The sequence below is a fragment of the Ictidomys tridecemlineatus genome, chromosome 6, assembly GCF_052094955.1.
Source record: "Ictidomys tridecemlineatus isolate mIctTri1 chromosome 6, mIctTri1.hap1, whole genome shotgun sequence".
NCBI lineage: Eukaryota > Metazoa > Chordata > Mammalia > Rodentia > Sciuridae > Ictidomys > Ictidomys tridecemlineatus.
This window is the reverse complement of record NC_135482.1, coordinates 8,565,361-8,591,512: the sequence shown is the minus strand read 5'-3', so window position 1 is coordinate 8,591,512 and position 26,152 is coordinate 8,565,361. Positions and strand designations below refer to the sequence as shown.

Below are 26,152 nucleotides of genomic sequence, written 5' to 3'. Positions count from 1 at the left end.
ATAAATAGAAAGGGCTGGGATGTAGCTCGGTGGTAGTGCACTGGCCTCATATGTGTGAGGCCCTGGTTCCATTCCCAGGCCTGCCATTCGCAAATTCTTGGGAAATCTGTGAACCTTAAAGCTCCTGTGGGTTCACTCGCTCATGAGAACTGCACAGAGTGAGTTATGAACGCATATTTTTAGAATAGATTTAACAAAAGGACATACGATATTTTAAGAAACCTGTAATACAGGCAATGTTCCCAGCCTTGTCCACGGATCAAGCAGAGGAGACAACGTCCACCTGGATCCTGAGAACTGTTAGGCCACCTCAAACTGTCCTGTGGTCACCATGCTGATGCCATCCCAATGCACTTCGCCCCCCCACCAAATCCTCTTTGACAGAGACCCTGAAAATGCGGTCCCTCTCCCGGTGCCTGTGCTGCCCTCCCGCGTGGCTCGTCTGAGCCTTGCTGACTTCTGCAGCTGGCGCGTCAAGGACACGGTCATCCTGAGCGAGGCCCCTCTCCAAGCCCCTCCAGTAACCAAAGCAGGGATTTTGTTTAAGGGAGGAGACACTGGGAGGAAGTGCACGCCCACTGGGGTGACAAAGCAGTGGGGGATGAGTTGGTCACTTGGGGGACACGTTTTGGAGATGGTCGAGGGGAAGGGCTCTAGCTCACAGCGCCTCTGAGAGCAGCAGGGACAGGTCAGGGTGACAGGAGGAAGCTGAGGAGTGGGCTCGCGCTGGTTCGCGGGCACCTGGAGGCCGTGAGGAGGGAGGGATTACGTGATGGCCTCTGTCCCCTCCAGGAATGAGGAGGTACAACTGATGTGAGGCGCAGGGCTGGGGTGCGGGGTTGCAGAGTTGAGGACAGGGACAGTATAACGTAGCCTTAAGAGTGCTTAGGTCGAGGGGCAGAGTGACGCAGCCCTGGGGACCTCAGGCCTGAAGTTCAATGGGAATCAGGGGGTGCCAGGGCTGGGCCTCCCCACACAGGGCTCAGCTGCGCAGAGCTGGGAAGCAGACGGGGAGGTGGGATGGCACCGGGCTGGGCAGCCAGCCTGGGGGACAGAGGGAGAGGGGGCGTCTGCAGGTGAATCCTGCAGGAGAGGATAAACAGGGCGCATCTGTGCAGCTCGGCCTTCAAGGTGTGTCTTCCCGTTGGTGGGAAGTCGCTGAAAACATCCTTGTCCCCAAACAAATCTGGGGCTCTGGCCTGGAGTCAACGCAGCACGTGGGCTTCTCAGCTACCGTGGCCGACTTCCCTCGGGCCTTCCCGCTGGACAGGCCACTTCCAGCCAGCCCTACCTGGAATTCACTCTTGGAATTCCTGGAAGGTTGGGAGGCTTTGGGGACAGCCTGCGGAGTCCCTTCTGCTGGTGTGACCCTGCCTAGCCCCTGACTTCACAGGGGTCATTTGTAGACAAAGTCCAGCCCCAACAGTGGTCTCATGGGTAAAGTGCCCCCCGCGACGACCGTGTGCGCAGGGAGGTCCCCGGAAAGATGGAGACCCTGCAGGACTGGGGGTGGGTGGTAGAAGGGTGGGGTCGGGAGCAGACCCTAATGCTGCTCCCAGGACCCAGGACCCAGGCTGCAGGTGCCAGAGGAGTCCAGCCGCCTTGGGGGAGGGGTTGGAATATGACAGGGTCCTTCCACCTGCCCGGCTCCATCTCCAGGACCCCAAGGGTCCAAGCAGGTGACTCAGACTGGGTCCTAGGGAACAAGTCGGGGCCCGGATCCTGGAACTGGGGCACATGGTGGGGAAGGGGTGTTCGGAACGAGGCCAAAGCCCAGTTCTCAGAACTGGGGCACTTTCCATGAGGGACCTGCTTCCCACAGCCTGCGGCATGAACGCCGGAACAGAGGTGTGCCTGAGCCGCAGTCCAGGTCGGGTGCCCCGGGGACAGCACCCCCCACCCCCAAAGAAGAGCCTTCGAGTAAACCGAAAGTTTATTTTGAACATTCAAATTTACAAAAACAAAAAAGTAACAAAAACCATGACACAGGTCACACACGCGCACACGGTGCATCGCAGGCCACTGTGTACAAACAGGGAGGGGGACCCCGAGGGCAGCCGCGGAGGGCGGGCAGTGGGGGCACTGACTGCACAGACAACGTGACATGCTTGCCGGCTGCTCAGCCTGGGCCACACGGCCCCTTCCCAGGGTCAGGGTGTCGGGGTGGGGTCCGGGGTGGCAGGCATCTAAAACAGGGGTGAAGAGTGGTCCCATCTCTGGCAGGGCCCCTCCCCAGTCCCCTCAGGCCAGGGTCTGGGACACCTAGGAGGCGTGGAAAGGGGCCTGGGTCCTGGAGAGAATGGGGCGTGGCCTGCCAGCGGGGCTCACAGCGCCCCAGTCTCAGCAGGGTGCTTTGGGGGGCCACTCGCCCTCCCCAGGCCTCAGCGTCCTCCTCCGAGAACTTCCGGGCCCCATCTGTGGTCCCGGGTCATGCACGACTGTGGCAAGGGCGTAGTCCCCTAGGGACTCTGGCAGGGGTGCCGCCACATGCCTCAAGGTGGGCAAACCTGGCAGAGCGCAGCTGTGGAGCACCTGCCCAGGGCGTGGCTCACAGCGGAGTCTGAAGAGAAGCAGATGCGTCCCCTCCCTGCCTGGTCCCCAGGTCAAGATCCCTCAGGGCTGGGGACCCTTCTCACGGCCTCACCAAAGGGACCTTGGCCCTGGGGAAGGTCCCTCCAGGAACACCTGTCTCTCCGTCCCTCTGAGCCAGGTGGCCGTCCCTTCAGGCCAAACCGCACCGGCAGCAGCGCACCTGAGCTCGTCTGTGTGGTTGGGGTTCTCGGGCCCTGGCTGAGGCTGGCCCTGTGTGTGGGTGGAAATCTGAACTTCACCCCTGGGAGGCCGAGGGACACGGGCAGGGCGCTTCGCCCTCTGAGCCCCAGGGACCTCCCTGAACTGGAGGCCAAGAGGGTCCTAACCTGTGACTGTGCTGTGCACAGGGCTCAGCGAGCGCCAGGTGCCTAAAGAAGCCCGACATGGCCAGCTCCATCCTCCTGGGTGGCCAGGCCCAGCCCCTTTCTCCCTGTCTCTTGGACATGTCCAGGAGCAGCTCAAGTCACCCGACTGTCCCAAGAGCAGGTGCCCTGTGTCCGCAGAAGACTGAACAGATGAGGGAGGGGTGCAGACACACTCAGAGGCACACCCCAACATCGCCAGTTTGTTCCCTTCCCTCTTGGGGCTGACCAAGGCGATTGGCACAGGAACGAAGCTCAGGCGTCCATGTCGAGTCCTCACTGTGACAAAGCATAAAGGACTGGGGATGACGTGTCTGGGTGGGCTCAAGTGGCCAAGCAGTTTCTGTCACCTCCCTCCCAAGGCCTGATCCTTCTAAGGTCTCAGAATAGTAGCAGAAACCCAACAAGGTCACGTCCCCAGCATCTAAGTTCCGAACCCTGCCATTGCCCCAGCAACAGCCCGTGTCATCGCGATGAGACACTTGACCCAGCACTTGGGCTGATCTCATTGGCTGTTACCGGGGCAACCGAGATCTCAGTGGTCCTGGCTGAAGCCCGAGTGCTGTCTTCCAGGGCCCTGGGACCGAGGTGCTGAGCAATCGTCTGTGCTCTCAAAATGGAAACAGGACCTGGGGGCGGAGGCCACAAGTCCAGGACATGGACGCACTTCCAGGCACTGAGCCCCACACCCTGTGGCTCTCGCGTCATGGCTCAGGCTGAGTGGCCATGGGGAGCGGAGCAGGAAAAAAGAGGTGGGGTGAGATGCACCAGTGCCATTGCTCAGACACCTGGGAGGGACACGTGCATCCCTAGCTGTCCCTTCTGCCACAGTGCCCAGGGGTCATGCTCCCCGTCCTGGGGTGCCAAGATGTCTGGGTGTTGCCTGAAGGGAGACGTTCCAGTGGCATGCTAGAAAGCATCCTGCCCTCTCAAATGTCCACCCTCTCAGGTGTGGACTGGACCCAAAGAAAGTGTGGTGTGGAGGGAGGAGCACTGAAGAGGAAGTCAAAGGCTCTGGATTCTAGTTCTGACTCTCCCCCATTGTGCTGTGTGATCCTGTGCAAGATACTTGCCCTCTCTGAGTTCTTCCCCATTTCTCACAGCAAGAGGTGAGGCTGGATGGCTTTTCTCAGCTCTGACATTCTTCCACTCTCTTGGGGGAGCTGGTGAGGACTCAAGGTCTTTGTGACACTCTTAGACAAGGGTGCCAGGCTGGCAGGACCCAGAAGGAGCTGATACTTATGATCCATGTGTGAGTCTGTTCTGTCTTGAACCTTACCCTGAACCTTGACCCTTGGAGACACATGCCCAGCCTGATCCATCTGCTGCCCAGTCCCAGGACCTGCCCCTACCAAGCCCCTGGGTTCTCGGGTTTTCTCTGCACTATCCACCTGGTCAGGTGGGGGCGTCATCTCACTATCCATCTGGGGAGCTCTCGGAAATGGCCAAACCAAGGGCCTCAACTCACAAAGAGAAAACTCGGCCCAGAGAGGGCAGGCACTTATAGAAGACCACACAGCAGGTTAGCAGCAGGGCCCTCTCAGCATCTTCCTCCCTCCCCAGGGCCATGCAGAAGGAGTGTCCTGGGCCATGACGCTTCTGCTTTAAGCTGCTCCCAGACCAGAGAAAGTGGCCCAAGCCCTGGGCACAAGAAGTGACCATAGTCCTGTGGCCTCTGGTCCATGGGACCCCAGCCCTGCAGGTAGGGCTGGGCAGGGAATGTCCTGGAAACTGAGGCCGGTGAGCCTGGGCGTGGGACCGACATTCACACCACTGCACACACACACAGGAGGGAGGAGGGGTAAGGGCTGGCAGCTCATCCAGACCCCGCCCTCCATGGGCAGCGGGAGAGGAGGGAGAGGCAGTCTGCTCTCCAATGCCCGTGTCAGCCCCTTCCGCCTCCTGCTGCGGCCCCAAGAGAAAGGGGCCATCTGCAGCCTGGGGGACAAAGGTACTGAGGCCACCGCCATACACGACCCGAGGGGATGCTGCTGAGGTTGGTGGAATCCGTGTGTTCGATGGGAGAGGGCGGGCAGGCCGGGTCACCCCAAGTAACGCCAGGAGGGTGGGCGGGGCCTGGAGTCCCCGGGCTTGGCCTGTTGACTTGAGATGCTTGTGCCCACCCAGGAGGCCAAGGGGACCCATCGAAGGGCAGGGATTCTGGAGGTGTGTATACAGGTGAGAGGGACGGGAGACATGGCCAGGAGGGGCAGGAGGGAGGCCAGAGTGTGGGCAGGCTGAGGAGGGAAGGACCGCCCCGGGGTCCCCCAGGTGGCAGGCGAGGTGGCCCCTCATGCCTTGGCTCGCCCCTTGCACACGTCGAAGGAGGACTTCGTTGCACCCCCGAAGGCCTCAACCAGCTTGTCCTCCCAGGGGAGGACGTTGCCCAGCAGCGGCCCAGTACAGTTGGCAATGCCCAGGACCTGGGCGGGTGTCAGGGCATGGTCCCACAGGTTAAACTGGGTGATGTCCCCGACGAAGGCCTGGGTGGCATCAAATCGGCCCCCGAGGGTGTCCTAGGCCAAGAGAGAAGCCGGGAGAAGAAAGAGGTGTGGCGTGAGGGAGCAGAAAGAACAGCAGCCAGGCCCTTTCCCCAGGAGGCCCTGCCCAAGGTCCTAGCCCACCTCCAGGTCCTAGCCCACCTCCAGGTCCTAGCCCCACCTCCAGGTCCTAGCCCCACCTCCAGGTCCTAGCCCCGCCTCCAGGTTCTAACCCCGCCTCCAGGTTCTAGCCCCGCCTCCAGGTCCTAGCCCCGCCTCCATGTTCTAACCCCGCCTCCCGGTCCTAGCCCCACCTCCATGTTCTAACCCCGCCTCCAGGTCCTAGCCCCACCTCCAGGCCCTAGCCCCACCTCCAGGTCCTAGCCCCACCCCCAGTCCCTAGCCCCACCTCCAGGTCCTAGCCCACCTCCAGGTTCTAACCCCGCCTCCAGGTTCTATCCCCACCTCCAGGTCCTAGCCCCGCCTCCAGGTTCTAGCCCCACCTCTAGGTCCTAGCCCCGCCTCCAGGGTCCTAGCTCTGCTTCCATCCAAGCTCCACTCTAAGGTCCTAGCCCCACCTCCAGATCTAGCTCCCTTACAAAGTTCTAGCTCCATCCCTAAGGTTCTAGCACCATCTTCAAGGTTCCAGCCCCACATCCAGGTTCCAGTCCCACCTTCAGGTTCTCTCTTTACCTCCAAGCTCTACACTCACTCCAAGGTTCTAGCCCCCCTCCAAGGACATAGCCCCATCTTGAGGTTCTAGTCCTCCCTAAGGTCCCAATCCCTTTGGCCAGTCCCTACTGTCTTTGGCCCTCAGTCTGCCCATTTGTAGAATGGGGGATCTGCCTGAATGGTCACTGCTGTGTTCTCAGGTCCCCTATGCCTGCCTCTCTCCTCAGGGCCCCTGGGCAGGCTCTTGGGCCTCCAGCCTGACACCAGTCCGACCCTTACCTGCTCCTGGCCCAGGATGAGGATCCCATGGGGCTTGATGGGGTGCCAGGCCGCCAGGTTCTCCCCAGAGCCTCGCAGCTCTCCATCCTGGTAGGCAGACCACAGGCCATCCCTTGTGGTCCAGGCGATGCAGATGTGGTGCCAGCTGCTGTCCTTCAGGCTCAGGGGCAGCTGGGCCACCTGGACACAGATTCCCCAACCCAGGTCAGGGGAGCCACAGGCCCAAAGCTGGAGCAGGGGGGTGGGGCTGGGAGACCCAGGGACTGGCCCAAGTCCTGAACCTGCCTCCCTCCCGTCCCAGGGTTCTGCTGACCCCTTTCCCTTCCCCCACAGCCTAACCAAGCAGCTTCCCTCAGGTCACAAGTGACGGTCCAGTTCGGGTCTTCCACTGCTTCTAGGCCCACAAGGTCATGCAGTGGAGGCAGTGTCCCATGGCCCACTCCTCCTGCATGCATCACCCCATGTCCACACACAGCCCGGGCCGGGGCACTGGCAGCAAAAAAGAGGCCTTGGACCTGAGGCCAGGTGCCAGTATCTGGCTCTAGCTCTGCCACCAACCCCCTGCGTGACCAGGGAGGCTGTTCTTCCCGCCTTGGACCTCAGTTTCCTTGTCTGTAAAGCGAAGTGGTCAAAGGAAGGCAAACAGCAGCCCTGTCTTTCCCTCCAGCCAGGAAGCCACGGTTAGTTCACCACGAGCCTCAGACTCATCACCGAGCTCCGGGGCCTCTGCTGAGGGGCTGGGCTTGGCCTGTGAGGTGACGGCACTTGCAGTACGTGGACATGGCAGTCCTAGAGGGCTCCCTCATCCCATGCGCTCTCTGGGGCCTACTTGGTGCCAGGCCTGATTCTGGACACTGGGGAGATGGGTCTGGTCATGGCCTCAAGTGAGCTGTGCCTGCCCAGGAGGGCAGGACTTCAGGGACAACACTGCCAGAGTAGTACAGAGGCCACAGGGAGACACAGTGGCTGTGAAGGCCAGAGGAAGGGGGAGACGGGAAGAGAGGACACCTGGAAGGTCAGTGGTATCCAGCCACTCTGTTGCCAGGCAAACCACGCACCGCCCAGCAGGAAAGTGAGAGGCCTGGTGCCTTGTCCAGGGTGCTGAACTCCTGGGCTGTCCTGGGCAAGGCCAGGGATGGCAGCCAGCCGGTGGTGGTAGGAGCAAGGTGGCAGGGTCTAGATGGAGCCCAGCTGCCTGGATGGTCTTTGAGCTTCTGGGTCCATAAGAGAAATTCACTGTGTCCTGGGCCCATCTCCTTCCTTTTCTCCCAGGACACCCAGGAGAGGCATCTCCTGACTCTGTGTGGCTGTGAGCTGGTCACAGGTGGGTGTGACATGTGATGCCTGCATTTCCAGGGGACCTTAAGGGATCACTGTGCCAGCAAGGCCAAAGCAGTGTGTCAGGCAGGAGGAGGAACTTTGAGGGGGAACAGGGGTGATGAGAGCTTCCTCTTCTTGCCCCTCCATCACCTGCCCCGCCAATCACTCCTCCTTCCCTGTCTTCCAGCCAGGCCAGGGGAAGGGACATGGGGACGGGAGCCTGGGTGTGAGGAGGCAGAACAGGGGAGGGGGTAAGAGGTGACACTTTCGCCCTCACCAGCAGCGTGGCCAGGAAGCCTGGCTTCCCCTCTGAGTCTCACTGCTCTCCCTGCAGGATGGGGACAACGAAGAGACCTGACTCCCAGGCTGTGGGGCAGGCTGGGGTGGCAGCAGGATAGAGCTTTGTAGCGCTGCGCCTTGGAGCTCACATTGTCAAGGCTAAATGCCAGGCTCTGCTCAGACCCTCTATGTGGGGTTAAGCCACTTGCTTCCTATGACAACCTGAGGGGCAGGGACTATTGTCCTCCCTGCTCACAGGTGGGAAATCAAGGCCCAGGCTGGCGAATGGCCACCTCACTCAGTGGGTGCGATGCACTTGCTTCCACCCGGCACTCAGGTCCCAGAATGGCCGAAGCCGCGTGTCCCCCACAGAGTGGAGGGCAAAGAAACTGGCAGAGGGGGAGGTCCCCAGCCTTCCCCCCCTCCCCAGGCCGATCCATGCACCTCTCTTCCTTCATTTTCTCTCTCTGGGAGAACAGAGCAGGCCCTGGGCACAGGCACCTCCAGCCCCGCCCCCACACACACACAGCTGGGCCACTGGGGAAGTCACCGCGAGTCTGTGACCTCCCCTGCTCCTCTAGACAACAGGAGCGACCCTACCCGGCCAGCCCACCTCTGGATTGCCTTTGCCTTCCCAGCACCCGCCTGGCACACAGGAGGCACTTAACGTGTGCTGAATCGGCCGAGCAGAGCTCCAGCGCTGACCCGTCGCAAGGCGGCGCTGCAGGGCCCCTCCTGCCTACCTTGTCGTTGATCAGCAGCTCCATGGGCTCGTGGCCAGCCTCCAGCAGCACGATCTCGTTGGCCTGCCCGGGCACCGAGTAGGAGAAGGGGGTGCCCTGGCCGGTGCCGCCCGACTTGGACCGCAGCCACATGCAGGCGGTGAACGCGTAGAGCTCGGGCAGCGCCTTGCGCACCCGCCCATACATGTAGTTGTTGCGGATGGGGATGCTGATCTTGAAGGCGTCCGGGGGGCTGTAGGCCGAGGACCCTGGGGGGTGGCATGGCGGGGTCAGAGCAGCCAGCAAGGGCTGGGTGCACAGGCACTCCAGAAAGAGGGCTAGCGGCACCCGGCCACCCACAGGCGTCGAGTGGGTCGTCCCCACCCGTCTTCTCTACTCTGCCTCTGGCTAAGGGATATAAGTGATGAATCCCCCCCCACACCCGGTCTGGACCTAGATGTCCTGAGTTCAAATCCTGCCTCTGCCATTTCCAGGCTGTGTGACCATCAACAAGTTCAACTTGACCTCTCTGGGCCTCAGTTCCTTCAGTCAATGGTTTCTCCTGCTCCCCAACTTGTTTCCACAAGGTTTCAAGGCTAAAAGGCCCATGAGATCTCAGGAGTCCTAAACCCCCATTTCTTGGATGAGAAAAACAGGCCTGGGGAAAGAAGTGACCTTCCCAGGTCACCGAGCAAGCCAGTGACAGATGTGGAGCCTGGAGCGAGCCCTCCTGATGCCCACCCCTGGCACCATCTATTGTGCTGCTCTGCCTCCCCAGTGGGGCCAGGCCTGGGGGTTAAGCAAACGACAAAACCCTGACTGGTAGTTGCTGCAGGTGTTATTTGTGGGTGTTTAAATGCATGACAGTGGAGTCGAACAGAACTGGATAGAGGTCTCAATCCTCCACTTTTTGGCTGTGTGACCTTGGGCAAGTCACTTGACCTCTGAGCCTCAGTTTCCTCGCCTGTGAAAATCCCTGTGCAGTTTGTGAGGACTGACAGCTGACATGCAGTGCGCTTAGCCACTCAGTAGTACCAGGAAGTGGTAACTGTCAATGATAACTTAGGTCTGATGATACTGTCCCCCACTTATTCTGTACTCCCAGCCTCCTCCCCACCCTCCCATCCAGCTTTAGCCTCTGGAAAGCACGAGCTCAGGGTGGACCTGGCACCTCGGGGCCTCGCGGGGCCCAGGACCCACCGTGCTCCAGCTCAGCCACGCGGTCCTGCAGGGCGTCCAGCTCCTTCTCCACCTCCTGCCGCTGCCGGTGGCTGCTGTGACTGAGGGCCACACGTTCCTTCTCCAGCGCCAGCACCTTGGCCAGCAGCTGCCCCTCCAGCTCGTCCATCTTGGAGTGCAGGGCGGTGGGCACCACGGGGGCGGGGGCTGGGGCGGCAGAGAGGTTCACGTGGGCTGGGAGCTCCTGCTGCTCGGAGGGAGAGAAGGAGGGAAGGTGAGGCCACGGGAGGGAGGGGGAAGCCTCGGGCACCTGGACGCCCACTGTCTTAGAGAAGCCAGCGGGCGAGCCTCCGCGGGCCTGTCGGCCTTCTAGCTGCCAAGGCCTGGGTGGCCTGTCACTAGACCCACGGGGGCGGGCACAGCTCTGCCAAGGCCTGGGAGTGCCGGGGCCGGGCCCCCTCTACTCACTGCTCACACCCAGGCACCAGTCGGGGTCAGCCTGCTGGGCCGTGTCCACTGCCCCCAGGGGTGTTGGCTCTCTGCATGTGGCACTGCCATCAAGGCAGACCCAGAGGCATAAGCCAGGGTCTTCTGGAACAGGACTCTGGGCACAGCCTTTGCAGGCAGAAGATCCCAGGCTGGAGTTTGATGGCCCCGGACTCAAGTCCAGCTTGGAGGCAGCCCGCCCCGTGGCCTTGGGAAATCCCGAGCTGTCTGAACTTACTTTCTCCCGAGACAATGGCACCCAGTTGGCAGGGCTGTGGGGCACTGAGGGCCAATGCCAACAGGCGGCCTGCTGTTGCGATTACTGTCTGGGACACGGTGTTCGGGGTGGGGGACTCACATCACGCAGCCCAGGATGGGGACTGAGTGCCCAGAGCCCCTCCTGTCCTGCCATAAGGTCCTGGCCGGAAGGAGAACTGGGGCAGGGAGCAGGAAGCTCTCCTTGCCCTCTCCTGGTGGAGGGAGATGGGTAAGGCTGCGGGTTCAGACTCTTGGAGGGGACAGTCTCTGGCAGACACGTCACAGGAAATCAGTGAGAGATGAATAATTCCTAATAGCTTCTAGGAGCAAACTGAACATTCGCCCTCCCAGGGGATTCCTGTCTCCTCCATGCTCCTGGGCAGTTCCCGCTCTGCCTGGTCATGGCCCTGTCCCCAGGCCTGGGACCCAGACTTGAGTTCATCAAATCCTCACAGTTCACTCACTGAGCACCTACCACGTGCTGGGCCCCCATTTAGGGTGCTAGAGACACAGCGACACAGAAAGCCCAGGACCTGCCATCTCGTGAGTGCCCCGAGCTGCCAGGGGCTGGCTCTGGAGCTTGGGACAAGCAGAGATGACCCTCTCAGCCTCATCAGCCCAAGCCCCAGCCTTGCTGGTCATTTACTGGGTGACAGGCATGTCCCTGTTTTTAGCCATGTGGCAGGAGGGTAAGTGTGTCCCATGTTTCAATGTGCTGGGGGATATGGGAGCTGACCCCGTGAATGCTGGGGTGGCCTCATATCAAGGAACTGGAGGGACCAGCTCCCTGGCACTGTGCCCAGAGAGCAGGAGCAGGCGGCCGACCACCTGGGACCACCGCTCCTGTCTGCAGGACAAGGCCTTGGCACGCCTGCTGCAGGCTGTGCAGGGTGAGTGATGGCCTGCGGGGGGGTCCCGCAGGGAGGGTCCTACCCAGAGCCTGGCCAGAATGGGTGCTGGGGCATGGCACGCGGCTTGGGCCAGGTGGGACGGTGCTTTCTCTCTGGCTCAGGCCCAACAGGCCTCTCACCAACAGTCACCCACTGACCCATGTAACACGTCTGTGATGAAGGTACCATCAGTGTCTCCATTTTGTGGGCAGGGAACCCGGGGTGAGAGTCACCCACTGTCACTTCGGGAGCAGGCAGCAGAGGAGTCCCCTGGCAGCCCCACTCCGCTATCTTCACTAGGCATCATTTGTCACCTGGCTGTTCTGGACACTTGTCCTGCCACTGCTCTGTCCTGTCTGTCCCCCAGCTCTGCTGAGAGGCTCCTGTGGGAAAGGTGAGGTGGCCTTGGGGTCTGTACCAGTGCAAATTCAGCCCCGCTCCATCTGGTGGCAGGGGGAGGGACTGAGGCTCGACCTCCCTGTTCCAGCCTCTGAAAAGGTCCAGGAGACCCCATGAAGCAGTGGGGCAGGGAGACCCCGGCCACCTTTATCCTCCACCACAGCCCATCTTAGAGGTCGCAGCTGCCCACCCTTCCAAATGCCCTCGTGGTCCCTGGGCTGGGGGGAAGTGGGGATGGGCAGGTGGGCCTCTCAGTATGTGCGGCTTGGCCTGTGGCGATTAGCTCACAGGGGTGCTCCTCCTCAGAGCTGAGAAGGCTGTGGCAGGGACCCCCGCCCCCAGCTCTGACCCTCTGATCTGCTCCCAGTTCCCCGCCAGCCTCCGTGCCACACTCGGGCCAGGCCTGACACTTCCCGTGCTGTTCGTAAATCTTCACACTTTCACCGAAGGTGGCACTCTCAGGACCCCTTTGAAAGGCTGGGGACACCGAAGCAGGAGTGCTTCTGCATTGCCTGGTGCCGCTGGAGCCAATGCCTCTCTAGCTGGGCATCAGGACAGGGGGGACACCGGCTATTTACACTAATGCTGATCCACTGCCCCCTCAGGATGCATGCCAGCTGGGGGGTGGCCACGTGTTCCAGGGAGGAGGTGGGCTCCCCATCACGCACAGCCCCTCCCCACCCCAGCGCTGAATCAGAACACGACTCCCCCACCCCCCTTGCCATCTGCTGCGGTCGCTCGCTATGCTGCGTGGGCTCCGGGCCAGCTGCCAAGTGGGCCCCTGGCCTGAGATGGTGTGGGAGAGAGGGGGTGATGACCACGCCACCGCCCCACTCAGCTCCTGATGAGGCAGGAAAGTGGGGCTTGGAGCCGTGGCCGTCCTGCTGGGAGTGCAGGTGGAGTTTAGGGTAAGTTTCCTGGGCCTGGAGCAGAGCCCAGGAGAGTCCAGCTCAGCTGCTAGTGTGCGGGGCTCCTGGGCACTCGGTACCAGGAATGCCAAGAGGGCGCGTTCCCGGCATGCCAAGTCCTGCTCTAGGGACGCTCTGAGCACACACTCCGCCAAGGCCTCCACAACCCGAGGAACTGTGTCCACTCCTCGGTGCTGCCCTGATGGTGGATTGGCCCAGTGGGCACTGCGCTGGCTGCCTCGGCTGCCTTGAAGGCACAGGCCACCCCTGCTTGCTGGGCACAGGGCGGGCTCTGGAGGCAGCCGGGCAGGGTGGGTCACACCCCCACCTTCCCAATCAAGCACCCCACGTCCTCTGTGAGTCCTGCCCGGCATCCGCCCTGGCTCCACCACTGGACGCCCTTGCCGTGGGGGGCTGCGGGGCCTCAGTCTCCCCCAGACAGAAAGGAAGGACGCAATGACACTACTGTCTCATGGCATCGTGACGGTTGAACGGGCGACTGGAGGCGGGTAGGGTACAGCTGGCACCGAAGGGCTGCAGGAGGGCCGGCCCGTTACTGGCCAGCACCACTCAAGTCTCCCTTGCAGGGGCCACTGTCCGTCTCCAACTCCAGACCTGTCCGTGGCGCGGCCAGGACGCGGGACTGAGGCGGCCGCCTGGAAAGGCGGGGCTGACAGCAGCCAATCAGGACGGCGGGTCCCCAGGGGGCGGGGCCGGCGCGGCGGGCGGTGGGACCTCGGCTCCGGGCCCCCCGGGGCTGGCCACACTTACGCCCCTTAACAGAAATCATCTCCAATGATTGAAAAACAGAAAACAGAATCCCGAAGCAGAGCCCTGACGGCAGAATCCAGCCCCGCGTCTGGCGTCGCCCAGCCCTTTGTCTCTCTCCAGCGCAGGCCGGGTCCCCTGGGCTGGGACCCCTTTGTGGCTGTGTCCCTTCGCAAAGCAGCCAGAGGCCGCCACCTAAACTCAGTCCAGCCCCGCTGGTCTCCTGCCTAAAATCCTTCAGTAGCCCCTTCCCCATAATAAAGTCCCTCCCTGGTCTCTGACCCCACTACAGGACCACACTCCAACCCAGCAGGCTGTCTGTCACGCCCACCCAAAGTCCCCAGCTGCCCCAACTCCCCCGACTGAACTCCCTCCTAAGGCCTCCGCACATGCTGTTCCTTCTTCCAAGAACACTCTCCCCGCCCCCCACCCTGCCCAGTGCCTGCCCCCCTCCAGATGGCAGCTTCCCTGATGCCTGAGCTAAGATGCTCCGAAGGGAGACAAGCGACCCTGAGGGCTTCTCTGGCAGAGCTGCAGAACGCTCATTCATTTTATTCACTCATTCATCCATCTGTCAACTGTGTTCCTGTTATGGACACCACGCAGGTCTGCATTATTTCTAGGCTCCTTGATACTAGATCTGTGACCTTGGGCAAGTTGCTCAACCACTCTGACGCTCAGTCTCCTCATCTGTAAGATGTGGGTTCTAACAATACCTACCTTTGGGAACATAAGTAATGATAAAATGAGAGAATAGATGGACAGCCCGGCACACAAGTGACTGGCAAGTGGTCATAACTATTCGTATTATTCTTTGCTATTATTGAGGGGCAGGAGTCTGGGTCCTGGACCTGGGTTAATGGATCAAAGTGCCAGCAGAACAAGTAGGCAAGCGTCTAGATGTCTCCGAGCCTCCTTTGTGTCACTGTCTGTGAAAGGGAGGGCAGTCGTGGCTGGAAGGCTTGGGCACAGGGGCATCTCATCCCTGCTGCTGCTTGCTGTGTCCCTAAGGAGAGGAAGACCCCAGGCCTGCCCCGGGGTGCTCACGGGGCACAGAGGCAGCTGCTGGACGAGTGGCCAGAGCACAGGGCGTCGGCACCATGGAGCACCAGGGTGGGGCTCAGGAGGCCTCTCAAGGAGCCCAGTGGGAGCCACGCGCCCTGCCCTGCTGTCCCACCTTCCTCCTCAGGGACACCCCAGAAGCTTCCTGACTCCCCCAGCCCAGTCAGGAAGCCAGGGGCAGGGGACAGACTGGGTTCTGTCATCCCGGTCCCCAATGCCAGCTTGGAGCTGTCTTGAGAAGACAAACAGGCAAAGAGGACAAGAAAGGGGACAAGACTCTCTCTGGAGCTGCAGAAGGGGTGCCTGTATCCTGGACACCCCTGTGGGCCCAGAGTCCCCAGCCTCTGTCACCTGTCCCCTCTAAGGACTCCAAATCAAGCCATTGCTTCCAGAAGGCGATAGAACTTCCTCCACGGTCCTGCCTGCCCAGACACCTCCTGGGACCCAGACCAAACCCCACACCCAGACTCTTTAGTCAGAAACCCTGGGTGGCCCTGGCAAGTCCCTGTGCCTCTGGGAACCTCAGTTTCCCCTGGAGTAAACCAGGGCTGTGGGGACACCTAAGTGCTTCCGCTTTGGGTTGAGCACCTCACTCCTGGTCCCCAGAGTTCCACGGGGCTGGTGCACCCAAGGCTGTCCAGGAGAGACCCCAGCATATGCCTCCCTCGGTGAGGAGCACACTCTGACCTCACCCCACCTCCCACAGGCAGTGCACAGCTAAGCGGAGATGCCGGACAGCAGGAGTCACCAGGGCGACCCAGATTAGAACCACGCGGGCCCACTCCACGCCCACCACCACAGGGGTGTCTGAAAATGACCAGGCCCGGGCTGGCGAGGCGCAAATGCAGGTGGGCGTGTAAACTCTCGCCGCCACTTTGGGAACACATTTGGCAGTACCCCCGGCGCTAAATATACCCGCTCCTGCCACCCAGACGTCCCACTTCTGGGGATAGATGAATGCAGGAGAACCAACGCTGACAGCCACCGAAAGATGTCACCCACATGTCCAAAGCAGCTTTATTTGTGACATCAGGAACAACCCGAATGCCCACCAGCAGAAGAAGAGGTGAGTGAATTAAAGTGCGTCCTTGCTATGGGACACCACCAGGCAGTGAACACCCAGGAGCCCCGAGCACGTGCCTGGTGACTGATGTAGAATGGAAAACCCAGGCACAAAGGAGGCCCGGATTCAAGTACAAGCAAGATGGACCCCCAGGGACAAGGGGTGGACTAGGAAGGGCCTGTGGGTGGGGGGTGCTGACTTTGAGGGGCAGGAGGGAGCCTTCTGGGAGCTGGGGGAGGTCTTCGCTTTGATCTGGGGGTGCTTTCAGGATGTACCCGTGCACCATCTCCAGGAGCTGTCCACATAGGATTTGGTCCTTTGTAAGCACCAAGGGCGAGCTTTTCCATGTTCTGGATCTAAGATATCCACAGGGACACTCTGCTTCTGCCCAGGTGGCTCCTGCCAGCTTGAAACACAGGGAAGGGTCTCCCCTCCCAGAGGAGAGCCTGGCAGGGAGGGACTATAAGGACACAGGATGGCCCTTCCCATTTGACAGATGGGAGACTGGGGTCAGAGAGGAGAAGGAGTTTTCCGAGGTCACAGGAAGCAGGTGGGAGAGATGGGATTTAAGAAGCCAGGCTTCAGCAGGTGCCCTGGCCTGTAATCCCAGTGGCTCAGGAGGCTGAGGCAGGAGGATGGCGAATTCGAAGCCAGCCTGGACAATGAGTGAGATGCAATCTTGAAAAAATAAGGGCCAGGGATGTGGCCCAGTGGTAGAGCTCCCCTGGGTTAAACCCCCAGCACCACAGAAAACAAATGCAGAAACTTAGAATCAGGCTTCTTCCTAGAGCGAAGGGCCACCATCAGCTGGAGTGGGAGGTTCAGGGACCCCAGTGTGGGCCTCACTTAGCCCCCTCCTCTCATCTTACAGGCAAGGACACTGAGGCCCGGAAAAGGAGAGTCACAAGCAAGGCCTCAGCCCTGCCCAGCAGCCTTCCACAGCAGAAGTTATCTGGAGCTGGAAGGGGGTCCAGGAGCATCTGGCCCCAGTGTGGGTGTGCCCCTCAGACTCGGAGCCTCCAGGCCCCCTGTGTAAGATGGGATTGCGTGTGGCCTATTTCATAGGACTGAAGACTGGACAAGCCAATAGGTATGTTGCAAGTGCCCCATCAAGTTGCCATTATCATAAACAGCACAGGGAGGCCCCGGATTACTTCAACGGCTGGAGGACGTGCCTTTGAGCTCTGGCCTGGCGCTCTCTTGTTCTGAGTGTTCTAAGGCCAACATGGTCTAGCACAGTACCCAGCAATGGGCACTGCCCTCACTTGTCTTTCTTTCTTGCAGGTGAATGAGATCTGACCCCTGCAGATGAGTCTGGCGTTAATCATAAAGAATTTTGGGCTCTGGAGCCAGACACTGCATGGATCAAATCCAGGCTCCACTGCTGTGGGACCTGGGGCAAATTTTTTAACCTCTCTAAACAGCTGTTTCATTGTAAAAGGAGGATAGAATAGAATTTCCCCATAGAGATTTTATAAGGATTAAATGAGATAATGCATAGTTCCTGATGCAGGGTAAGTGCTCAGTAACTGTGATTTATAATTGCTATCGTTGATTTTTTTTTTTTTTGGCAGGTACCAGGGATTGATCTCAGGGGCACTCGCCCACTGAGCCCCATTTTGTATTTTATGTAGAGACAGGGTCTCACTGAGTTGCTTAGTGCCTCATTTTGCTGAGGCTGGGTTTGAACTCATGATCCTCCTGTCTCAGCCTCCTGGGCTTGCTGGGATTACAGGCGTGCGCCACCACCCCTGGCACTAGCACTGATTTTTGATACAGCAGAAATTGTGGCTTCCCTGAATCCAACGTCTCCTGTGATCAGCAGCAGGATATTCCTTGCTATGGCTCCTACTTCAGGATGGGGGAAGGCAATCATCTTGCCGTCTGGGTTAAGGGTGGGGCTTATGTCAAAGAAACGCTAAGTCAGCCTTGAAGTTTCACTGTGCACATAAATTAGCACAAAAATGAAATACTGAGACATGCATTCACAGTGAGTTGCCACGTAAATGGTCTAACTCTCTTAGAAAGTAGTTCTTGGCCAGAGCCATTAAAAAAAAAAAAAATCACACACCTATAATCGGAGGCTGGAAAGCTACTTTGGAGGCTGAGGCAGGAGATCAAAAGTTTGACGCCAGGGCTGGGGATATAGGTCAGTTGGTTGAGTGCTTGCCTCGCATGTACAAGGCCCTGGGTTCAATCCCCAGCCCCACAAAGGAAAAAAAGAAAAAAGAAAGGGACTGGGGATGTAGCTCAGTGGTGAGCACCTGCCTAGCGCCTGTGAGGTCCTGGGTTCCAACCCCAGGATCCAAGTCAATATCTTCTGACCTAGTAATGCGACTCCTGGGAATTCAGTGAGAGAAATGATTCAACAGACTTAAAAAAGAAGCCACTGTGCCTCAAGTTGACGTGACAATGAGAATCTAGAAGGAAAACAAGTAGACACAGCCCATGGCAACAGCCCAGCAACAGGAGCCGGTCAAGTGACCGCGGAGAGAAAGCGCTGGAAGGTGAGTCCCAGGGAACTGTCAGTCATTAACATGCTAATTGCACAGCAGCGCACTGCGCAGGTTTGGGACTTAGGGGGGCTGCAGAAGGGGAGAAAATGGAAATAAATGAAATCCCCCCCAAACCTTTGACTTTTTTTTCAATGAACAACAATAAATAAATACATGTGTACATAACACACAAGAAGATGGTTTCGCCTGAGTTTTCGAATGTGGCTGCCACCTGAGGTCTATGGGGAGAAGGTTCTAGTCGCGTGTGGCCGGGAGGGGAGGGGAGTCCAAGAGGCATGGGTGATGGTGGGCAGGGACCGCATGGTGTGGGGTGGACAGAGCATGATCGGGGAGGCCTCTGGGAGGAGGTGACCTCAGGACGGACTCTTAGATGGGGAGCAGGAAGTGCTGGGGTGAACCAGGCAGAGGTAGGAAGAGCTGGAGGCGAGGCTGGAAGCACAGCTGAGCCCCAAACTGCAGCCTGGAGTCTGCACCCCAGAGGAGCCCCTCTAGCGACATAAGGGGGACCCCTGGGGCTGCCTGGAGGAGGGGGGACCTGGAGGTGGGACACTAGCAAAGAGGCTGCCACAAGGTGCAGGGGAGATGAGTCCAGAGCGAGGAGGCCCCCGGAGCAGGGAGAACGGGGGCGGTCAGGAGGGGGAGGCCAGGGGCAGGAGCTCAGGTGGTGTCCTCACCCCAGAACTGAGATTTGGTTTGGCCCACTGTGGAAAGGTGCTGGAAGCGTCCAGATGTGGCTGGGTTCACGCAGGGAAAGGGACAGGCCAGCCGAGAGGGGCACACACCACGCAGGAGGTGGCCCCTGCCAGGAGACAGGAGCCGGGCAGAGCAGGCAGAGGGCGGGGAGAGAGGCAGATGTCAGGCCCAGGAAGGAAAGGAAAGTCTCTACGCGGCTTATCAACTCTGGGGACATTAGCAAGAGCACTTTTAGGACATTGGTGGCAGAAGAGGTAGACCCTGAAAAATCTGGGGGCTTCCTGAAGATACTGAATGGGAAGAGAAGTGAGGAATTAGACGCTGGCCTCATGGTCCCACCTGAGAGCGGAGCCTGGCCCCATATCCATGGGCTCCAGACTGCGGCCCTGCCAAAGGCCCCCCGAGACTGGCTCTGGCCCCCGCCAGGCTCAGAAGACAGCCCCAGCCGCCAGGCGGCCACCCGCCTTTCTTTCTTCCTGTCCACCACACAGAAAAAATGAGAAGGTGAATGTGGGGAAGCCGGGCCCCCTGCCTGGAGGCCAACCTGCCGCCAGAACCCAGCCGCCAGGATCCCCCAGCCTCAGTGGGATCTCCCGAGGGGAGCCCCCCCTGCCAAGAGCAGCGGGTGCTGGGGAACAGATCCAGGCCAGCCCAGCCTGCCAGCCCACACATGGGAGGAGATGCCCGTGCCGTCTGGGCATGGGGGTGGGGGCTAAGAGAGGCCAAAGGACGTCAACTGGACATTAATTATTTAACATGAATAAAGTCTGTTTTCCTAAAAGAAGAGTTTGTTTCCATTTTTGGTTGCTTTTTTCAAAATTGATTATATTATAGCACAATGATCAGAATAGCAATCACTCAAATTGCCTGAGCGTGCCTCTGTGCCAGGGACGGTTCTGGGTCCTTTCGCATCAGGTAGACTCACTCAATCCTCCGCCACCTGGTGAGGCACATGCTACTGTTATGCCCATTTCACAGGTGAAGAAACCAAGGCTCCCTTTCCCTTTGGAGTTTGAGCTTATCCCTGGTCATTTCCTTGCACTGTCCAGGTGGAGTCGGGGGAGAGGGTGCTGGACTGGCTTTCCTCCCTCTCTTCTCACTTGAGGAGGTTTTTAGCTGGGTTTTCCCACCTGTAAGGGGATCAGAGGGCGGCCGCAGTGCTGTGAGCCATGACTCTGACACCCCGGGGTGGGTTCTGCCCTTAGCGGACTAGAGGACTGCTGGTCAGGGGCATCGCCAACCCTCTGGTGGGCATCCCCTGTGCTGCTTGCCCTGGAATTTCACTGAAGGAGCTTGGGGGCCCCACATTTACTTCCTTCCCCTCTGTGTCCTCGCCTTGCCTGGTGGCACTCAGATTGGAAAGCGGAGGTGCCATAACTTTCCCCCCCTTTTCCACAAGGCTACCCCCTTCCTGTGGTCCACCTCCATGCCTGGGGGTGGCCAGGGTCTTCCTGCTGTTTGTTCGGCCCAGTTTGATTGTCTGACCTACACTTCTGGAGACCACACATTTGTTCTTACAGGAAGGAAGGAGGTGGCGGAACTCCACAGGAGAAGTGACTGGCCCAGGATCACACCCAAGAGAAGCAGGCTGCTGCCTCGGACCACCCATGCCTGGCCCAGAACTTGAGCTGGGAAAATCTGGAAAAGGTGACGGTTAGGAGGCAGGGTGGGTCCCCCATGGCCATCCATTCCCCACCCAGTAGCTGTGGCCTTCCAAGTATCTGAGGCTGGACCTGGCCTCTGAGCTGCTTCCGCCAGATCCACAGCCCCAGCCCATTCAAGAGTGAGAGAGGGTGAGGGGCACCCAGGTTTGTCTTATGGGCACTGTGTTCTCGGCTGGTTGGCATGCGAGGAGAACTCTGAGTCTTGGCCAGTGCCTCTTCTCACCTGACCGAGGAGTGGGACTGGAGCTGTTTGGGGGTTCGTGGGGAAGGAAACGGACATTTAATGAGATCTTCATACGTGCCAAGCATTTCCACACACGTTCAATTTCCACTACAAGGGGACGCCGTTATACCCATTTTACAGTCGCGGAAACTGAGACTCAGGGAGGTGCATGGAGAGAAAAGGGCTGAGTCTTTGTGGCGCGCTCCAGGTGCCGCTGTCACGGTTCCAGACACCTGCTTGCTCCTGACAGCAACCCTCCCGCCTCGCCCGCACGGAAAGATCCTCCCGGTTACACAGACAGGAGACCCGAGGAGATCCGCGGGTGTGGCGCGGGCACCTGGCGCCCTTGCACGCGGGCGGCGGCCCCTCCCACCCCGGCGGCTCCCCGACGGCGCGCGGCACTCACCTCGATGCGGTCTATGCGGTCCCGGAGGGCGCGCACCGCGTCCTCCAGCTCCAGGATGAGCGCGGGCGAGTCCCAGGCCCCGTCGGCCATGGTGTCGCGGCGGGGTCCGGCGTCCTGGAGGCCGCGCGGCAGGCCGCTCTCGCAGCGGCCCAGCTTGCCGGTGAGCTCTCGGATGGTGTCCTGGTCGGCGCGGATGCGCGCCTCCTGCTGCAGCGCCGTCTGGCGCAGCTGCTCCGCGGTGCTCTGCAGCAGCAGCAGCTCTTCGCGCTCGCCCGGCGCCGCGCCCGCCGCGTCCCCTTGCTCAGTCCCCGACGGGCAGGCGGCCGCCAGCGGCGTGCACAGGAAGCGGCTGAAGAGCGGCCCGGGTGGCAGCGGGTAGGCGCTGGCCGCCGGCGCCCCGGGCAGCGCAGAGGGCCCGGCCGAGGCGCCAGCGCCGTGCAGCGCGCTCAGGCTGCGCTGCGGGCCCGGGGACGCGGCGGCGCCCGCGGCGGCCGAGGCGTTGTCGGTGCCGCCGGGCAGCGCCCGCGCGGGGCTGGCCGCCAGGGGCACGCTGGCGATGATGCAGATGACGGCACCGAGGAACGCCAGCATGCCCGCGGCCAGCAGCACGGCCAGGAACTTCAGCGTGAGGCGGGCGGCGGGGGCGCCCGAGGCCCCCGGCAGGCGCGGCGGCGGGGTCGGGGCGCGGGGCCCGGGAGCGCAGGGCCGATCGGGAGCGGGAGCCGGAGCTGTCGCCGCGGCCGCTGCTGCCGCCGCTCTGAGCCCGGGCGGCGGGAGGCGGAGAAGGCGGCGGGCGGCGGGGAGGGAGCGGGCGCCGCGGCCCCGCCCCACTCGCTCCCCCGGCGGCCCTGGCCCAGCCCCGCACCCGTTCTGTGCCGGGCGCCCAGGTGCGGTCGCCCGAGGATGCCGCGCCGGCCGGGGCGGCGCCCAGGACTTTAATGTCACCGCCGGCGGGGCGCAGAGGGCGGAGACCCCGTGGTCGCGCGGCGGGATCCTGGGCGACCCCCAGCCCTCCCCTCGCGCCCTCTGGCCTCACCCGGGTACCGGTAATGCCCACAGCCACCTTGCAGCGAGCTTTCCTCCTGTGCAGCTCTGTGCTGAGCACCCTACAAGCCGGGTCTCAATTAAGTCTCGCTGGGGACAGGCGCACAATACAAATGAGGAAACTGAGGCCCTCTGTGGTCAAGGCGCTGGCCAAGGTCGCGCAGCCAGTATGAGTCGGAGCAGCATTTGTGCCTCGTTTCTTCCGACTGGACCAGACTACCGGATAATATGGGGTGGGAGATGGAGAGGATGAGAGAGGCCAGTGTTGGGTGGGGTGGGGGGTGTTGACAGAACCACTGTTTGTACCATGGCCACTTACCCGTGGCCTGCCAGTTCTAATCTCCTAAAGGAGTTCACTTCCCTCCACCCCCATTAATAAGTATTTCTGTGATCTCAGGGGATAGCAGAAACCCCCTCCTCCAAATCCTGCCTGTGCCCCCACCCATCACAGACGGGTGGCAGAAGGAAGACCCTTGGGCAGGAGAACGGGGCAGGGAAGGACGAGCAGCAATGGGATTAGCTAGTGTGTGGGGAGGTGAGCTGGGGAAGCATCTTACTTCATTCTGTCAAAAATGTCTAAATATATGCTGGAGAAAATTAACTTTGCAATTAAAAACTTTAAAAAAAAATCCTACCATCCTTCACACTCCAGCTCTAGCTGTATTTTTGCACAAATCCTCCCCTGACCAGTGCGGATTCTCGGGGTTGCAGGCACAGGAAGGACGTGGAAGTCTCCAGGGCAGCCTGTGGCTCACTCGCCCGCCCCAGGCCCGACTCCTTCCAGGCCTGCATTCCCAACTTGAAGGGAAGCCCACGCCAGGGTCGTGGGGTCACCAGGGCTGCATTGTAGTCTTGAGTGGTGTCTGCATAGTGCTGGGGGCGAGGGGTCACCAGAACATCTCTGAGGAGGCAGCAGTCCTGTAGGACTCTGTCTGGCCACTGGGGTCCTGTCCAGGAGTCCTTGGGCATGTGCTCTAGTTCCTCCCCGCCATGGGGATGATGTCCTCCCTGTCCACCCCATCTCTGGGGGTCACAGACTTTTGTCCGGATCTGAGTCTTCACCTGGGGGCAAGGCGCGTGCAAGCTCTAGCTCCAGCCAGTACCAGAGCCGAGTGTGTATGGGTGTGAGCCGGTGCTCACTGAAGCAGTGACCTGAAAAGCGAGCCCAGCAGTGCAGCTGGGAGGTAGCATCTCCAGACAGAGGTGGCTGGGCTCTGTGGAGGCAAGGGCAGGTGGCAGGGCCCCCTGAAGCCCTGGAGACTTATGAAGCATTCGGACCCTGGGTGCATCTTCACGTGTCCTGCGAAGACAGACACACAGACAACATCCCCAGGAGAAACTGTCGTGGGAGTTTGAGGGAAGGACAGGGGAGGCCATGACAGGGAGCCGCTGCAGGAACAGCAGAGCCACGGTGACTTGGGCACCAAATGGTACCACCTTTACGTAAGCTGCCCTGAGAGTTTGGGGCCATTGGATAGAGGGTCTCAGGGCTGGAGGTGAATCTTATTTCAACCAGTGTGTTCACCCCTTAGCATGGGTCTTAAGCTTGTGATAGGAACATGTCACTCTGCTGCTTAAAAACCTGTGAGTGGCTTCCATCCTTGTTCTGGATCGTCATTTCAAGGCTGACGAGCAGCCGTGGAAGACCGAGGAAGTGTCTCCCTCTGGACTCGAGAGCAGGTACCATGTTCGCTGATCAGAATAATAAAGTCTGTGTCTCTGGGCTAAAAGTAGGGCAGGAGAGCTCACAGCCTCTCGTAGAAGGTTGGAGATGCCTAAACCCATGGTTGCTTGGCTGTGACTCAGACTGGTGATGGGAGCAGCACCTACCTAAGGTGGCCCGTGTCCCCTGGGGATATTCGTGCTGCCTGACTAACAAAGTCTTTTGTCTCTGACCCAGGGTTGTCTCCAGTCTTCTGCCAGCATCAGCAGCCACGGTAACTTGCAGGTAAGATCAGATCTCAGGCCTTTCCCAGTTCTGGACACACTCTCTGTGCCTCAGTGTTTTGATCTCTAAGATGGGAATCATGAGAGTCCAAGGGCAGCCTTGGTAAATATCTTATGGGGGGGCTGGGGATGTGGCTCAAGCGGTAGCGTGCTCGCCTGGCGTGCATGCCGCCCGGGTTCGACCCTCAGTATCACATACAGACAAAGATGTTGTGTCTGCCAAATACTAAAAGATAAATATTAAAAAAAAAAAAAATATATATATATATATATATATATATATATTTTATGGTGTTAGCTTCTGGGATTGCGAGATGCTTGGTAATCAGAACACCCTCCTCTTCCAGCCCATCTCCAGTCCCTCTGCCTGCAGCAATGCCACCTGTGTCCATGCCCCCAGGCCACCAGACTGCTCCCCCCTGCCTTTGCTCCTGTGACCCCCCAGCCTGGAATGTCACACCTCCTGGATTCTTCTGCAGCCCCAGTTGGAGCCTCCCAGGTTCCTCTAGATGAATTCTGGCTGGACTGGCTCCCCGCAGGCAGTGCTGCTGCTGGGGACGCGGGGAGTGAGGACACTGAGGTCCGGGAGCCTGTTTCTCTGGGGCTTTTTGTTGGACCTTCCTCAATCCTAACCTGGAACTCTTCAAAGCCTGGTCGGAATTCTCAGGGAACCCTCCATAAAGCTGGGATCATTCCCACACTTCCCTTCTTAACTCCTGTCTCCTGAGTTTTAGGTTTTGTATTTTCATTCCGATCTTAGGGCGAGAGAATTCTTTTGTAAATAACAAATATAGTCATTCATTTAAAAAATAAAAAAGTTTTCCATCGTCCTTGTGACGCATATGCCCGGCAGTGGGGTGGGACCAGAAATCTCAGAGTTCATATTCTAGTGGGAGGCGGACAGTAAACAAATGAATAATTAAATAAGCAAGTCAATTTACAATAGTGGTGAGAACTACAAAGAGAAATTTTAAAGTGATGTGATAGTTATAGGACACCTGGGACTTGGGGAGCTGGGAGATGGACGTCATTCATAGTTTTCACAGAAGGCCTGCATTTGCGCCGAGACCTGAATGACCTAAGAAACCAGCCATGAAGAAATCTGGGGAAAGATGGAGTGTTCTAGGCAGAGGGAGCAACTAGTGCAAAGGCCCTGGGGCAGAAATGAGCTTGGTGTGTTCCTAGGACAGAAGGAAGGCCAGTGGGGCTGGGCAGAGTGAGCACCACCTGAGGGCAGAGGCTGGGGAAGGAGGTAGAGCCAGGGCTTTCCCACCTGGGGGCGGGGAATGGGTTTGATTCCAAGTCCAGCTGGAGGGACTCAAGTGTGGAAGTGATTATCACGAGGTCTGTGTTTTTTTAAGAATTCCTTTGATCCTTGTGTGGAGACTGGGTCACAAAGGGATGGGAGGTGAACAGGGAGATTGGTTGGGAGCCCTGGGGCCCTTGAAGCCCGGATGCTGAAGATCAGGATGGACTGTAGATTTATTCCAGAAGCAGGCACGGCGTGGGTCCCCAGTGCTAAGTGTCATCAAGTTTTCAGTGTTGTCCTGGGGGGCATGCCCTCGAGGGGATTGTGGGGCGCTGGTCTCTCTCTGCTCTGTTCTGTGTTGTGACCATTTGGTCCTACCCATACTCCTCCCAGGATTTGCCACCATCCACTGCCTTCTCCAGAAGCCGAACCAATGTCCCTTCCCACAATGTGATCTTGGAAACCTCCCAAACTATTAGCTAAGTACACCTTTTTTTTTTTCTTTATAAGCTGAGAGCCTCAGGCATTTCCTTATAGCAATGGTGTTATGTGAAGGATGAAAGGGGAAGAGGCAGAAGGAGGCAGCAAGAGCCTCAGACCTCAATGCAAATCTGGCAAAGTCTTGGCCAACCCAGTAGTGAGCTGCTGGAACAAGTCAGTCATTGGCTGTGAACTGCCCCAGAAGGGCTTG

General features: G+C 59.5%; 1 protein-coding gene across 1 annotated transcript; it reads right to left on the bottom strand.

The window, feature by feature from the left end:
• Nucleotides 1-1,921: 1,921 nt before the first annotated feature.
• Nptxr (neuronal pentraxin receptor) lies at nucleotides 1,922-24,050 on the bottom strand. The gene is made up of 7 exons (XM_021724524.3): nucleotides 24,015-24,050; nucleotides 22,953-23,138; nucleotides 21,222-22,247; nucleotides 9,907-10,132; nucleotides 8,728-8,975; nucleotides 6,386-6,565; nucleotides 1,922-5,470 (listed from the first exon to the last, which is right to left on the bottom strand). Exons 1-7 carry the CDS (start codon nucleotides 24,048-24,050, stop codon nucleotides 5,246-5,248), a joined length of 2,127 nt encoding a protein of 708 aa, XP_021580199.3. The 3' UTR covers nucleotides 1,922-5,245.
• Nucleotides 24,051-26,152: the final 2,102 nt, after the last annotated feature.

Excerpts from the sequence above, each read along its gene's own strand:
- Nptxr (XM_021724524.3), bottom strand. The coding sequence starts at position 24,050 with ATGGGTTTAGGCATCTCCAACCTTCTACGAGAGGCT. Across the intron at positions 22,248-22,952 it reads AACCCCGAGAATCCGCACTG|AGGGCGCGAGGGGAGGGCTG; the intron begins GTCAGGGGAGGA and ends GGGTGAGGCCAG. Across the intron at positions 8,976-9,906 it reads CGTGGCTGAGCTGGAGCACG|GGTCCTCGGCCTACAGCCCC; the intron begins GTGGGTCCTGGG and ends GCCACCCCCCAG.